Consider the following 2,733-nt stretch of genomic DNA (forward strand, 5'->3'; position numbering starts at 1 on the left):
AGCTACCTCCGAGTAGTCCTCGAGCTACGCTAGTTCCGAGTTAGCCAGCAACCAGTCAGTTGTAACGTGGCATTTAAAGTGTAGTATTTGTGATACTGCAGATAGCAGTAATTGTGAATCTGTAAGTTGGGTGATTGTAAGTGCGAATGTGAAATAAAATTCGCTATATAAAATACGGCGTGAAGTTATTTGTCGCGTTATACGCCCAATACGCGACAATATTATGAATTACTAACATTCCTCAGTCCCTCCTGGCCTCAAATTAGGCCACATCAACTAACGCATCATATCCAATTCACTGTTCACAAATCATTCTAGCTCTCAGAGCTACAGATATACGTTTATTTAATTTCGCTTAGTGGGAGGTGGAGTCCAACTGGGTCCACTTGGCACGGCGGCCACTGATTGGCCTATTGTACGTGCCCCGGGTGATTATGATGATGGAGAATTTGGTGGAATGAAGATTGGCGAGGGAAACCGAAGTACTCGGAGAAAACCCGCCCAAGCGCCACTTTGTTCACCACAAATCCCACTTGACTAGATCCGGGATCGAACCCGGGCCGCAACGGTGGAAAGCCAGCGACTAAGGGCTGAGCTATGGCGCAGCCTTTACAGATATAGATACAGGTGAAGAAACTGAAAAGTGGCCATAATAATAATAATAATAATAATAATAATAATATCGAGCGGCGTTTGGCAGGAAATTTGGAATTAGAAAGCGGGCTTTAGTAACATGAGAGCTATACCAAATTGAAACAAAGCCATCAAATTCTTGTAGAACTCTTTGAGAAGCGCGTACACATACATATATGCACGCATATACGCAAAGATAAAGCTATCCCTGTAGCAGGCCGTGGAGGTCCATAGGGTTGTGAGATGTTAAGGCTGCCATATTTTCTAGAAAATCGGCTTACAAATGGCGGTGCAGGTGTCAGCCTTATGCGCCTGCCGCCCTTTACACCCAAGAAAATTACTGGTGCTCATATCTGTTAGAGGCTGATTCGATCCCAGGGCCATAGTGCGGCTGGAAAGATTAGGTCGACTGAAAGCATTCAATACATATATACACACACATGTACGTTGTACATACACACATTAGGATATGATATTTGAGTTGGAACCTAATTTTCCTTTTAAAATAAAGAATGCTATAGCACAGGTCAGAGAAAATCCATCCTTGGGCTTAATTAATTAAGTACCTCACCATAAACACGTAAGAGAGCGGAGGCATAGCTCGACCATTCTTAACCTCGGCACTAAATGGATGTGAGTGCATAGAATTCACGTGTAGCCCTAGGTATTCATTTTACAGGAGGATGTGTGGGCCCCAGAGACACCATAGATGCTATAGAGGAGTGAAGGATCACGTACACACGCCGGGAATAGAACACCGAGTCCTCGGTGGTCCAACCCATATTATAATATGAGAAGCGTATACTGTATATATTGACGAATGAAATTGCGTTACTTGAAAACGTAAACTTTTAGTGGACACAGAGACCGCGCCGTAGCTCAGGCTGTTAGTCGCCGGTTTTCCACCGCGGCATGGGTTCGATCTCAGGTCAGGTCGTTTGGGATTTGTGGTGGGAAAAGTTACATTGGGGTAGATTTCCTCCGAGTACTTCCGTTTCCCCTGCCAATTCTCATTCTACCAGATGTTCCAAACTCATCTGTCATCCGAGGCCGGTACAATAGTCCAGTTAGTGGCCGACATACAAAGTACAACACTTTATTGCGAGATTATGGATTGAACACGCTCCACTGTTGACATACCTGTTTTCTTGCCTGCCCTAGCTTCGAGACCTGTTGTCCCGAGCTCAGGACCGACTGCTGACTGACCACGTGATCAGGGCGATCCAGGAACGCTACACAGACGACGAGACGGGGTGTGTCCAGTTGCTGGTGTGCAAGAGTTCTCCCTTCGTGCGCGGGATGCAGAAGGCAGTGCGCGCTTTGTTGAACAACGAAGACGCGAAGGGTTGGAGCCGTCTAACTCCTATGCAGAGAATGTACAGCGATCTGCCCTCCGTGGACGAGGTCACCGAGGATGGTGACCAATGCGAGGAACGTTTTCCTGCATGCCATATTCTTCCGCCTGACGCAGCAGAATTCTGGAGAAACTGACAGTCGCTCAGCTAGTCATGAAATTATCGAAATGAGACCTATAGCATTATACCCTGTACAATACGAGACACTAATTTTATCGTAAGCCAGTTCAATCTACATCTTCTTCCTCTGGGGTGGTTCCTGAGACATTTCACGAAGCTGCTTCAGCTACGTATGATACTTCGTCGAGTGATGATGTCAAATAAAAATTAATCTATTCATTAATATTTCCGTAATCAATGACGCTATTTCAAGTACAGCAGTCCCAAATGGAATTTATTTCCTGCTATGACTGATTCTGTTTCATAAGAAGCACCGAGGAAGTTGGCTTTCAAGCGGTAAGGCTCCGAACTTGTATTCGGGAGGTGCCCAGTTCGAACATCAGCCTGGGCACGAGCTTTCCTGTGTGAGGCTTTTCGTATTTTACTCAGCCCCTCCTGTGTAAATTCTTGAATAGTACTTCGTATTAGGACGATTTCTTGCATTCACGTTCTTCCCTATTAATCGAAACCTTGCCATTCCACGATAGAGGAGCCGGGATAGCGCAGTCGGTATAGCGACTGGCTACGGGCTGGACGACAGAGAGGTCAGATTCAAGTCCCGGTGGGGGTAAGAATTTTCACCTCT

The 2,733-nt window shown here is 45.8% G+C and overlaps 1 protein-coding gene across 1 annotated transcript in view; it reads left to right on the forward strand.

The window, feature by feature from the left end:
• LOC111871714 overlaps positions 1 to 2,124 on the forward strand; it is a 7,867-nt gene extending 5,743 nt beyond the window's left edge. The window contains exon 3 of the mRNA XM_023864997.1: positions 1,795 to 2,124. Coding sequence (XP_023720765.1) covers positions 1,795 to 2,124 — 330 coding nt within the window. The remainder of the gene's footprint in view (positions 1 to 1,794) is intronic.
• The last annotated feature ends 609 nt before the right edge of the window (positions 2,125 to 2,733 follow it).

This window comes from Cryptotermes secundus, unplaced genomic scaffold, assembly GCF_002891405.2.
Source record: "Cryptotermes secundus unplaced genomic scaffold, Csec_1.0 scaffold514, whole genome shotgun sequence".
NCBI lineage: Eukaryota > Metazoa > Arthropoda > Insecta > Blattodea > Kalotermitidae > Cryptotermes > Cryptotermes secundus.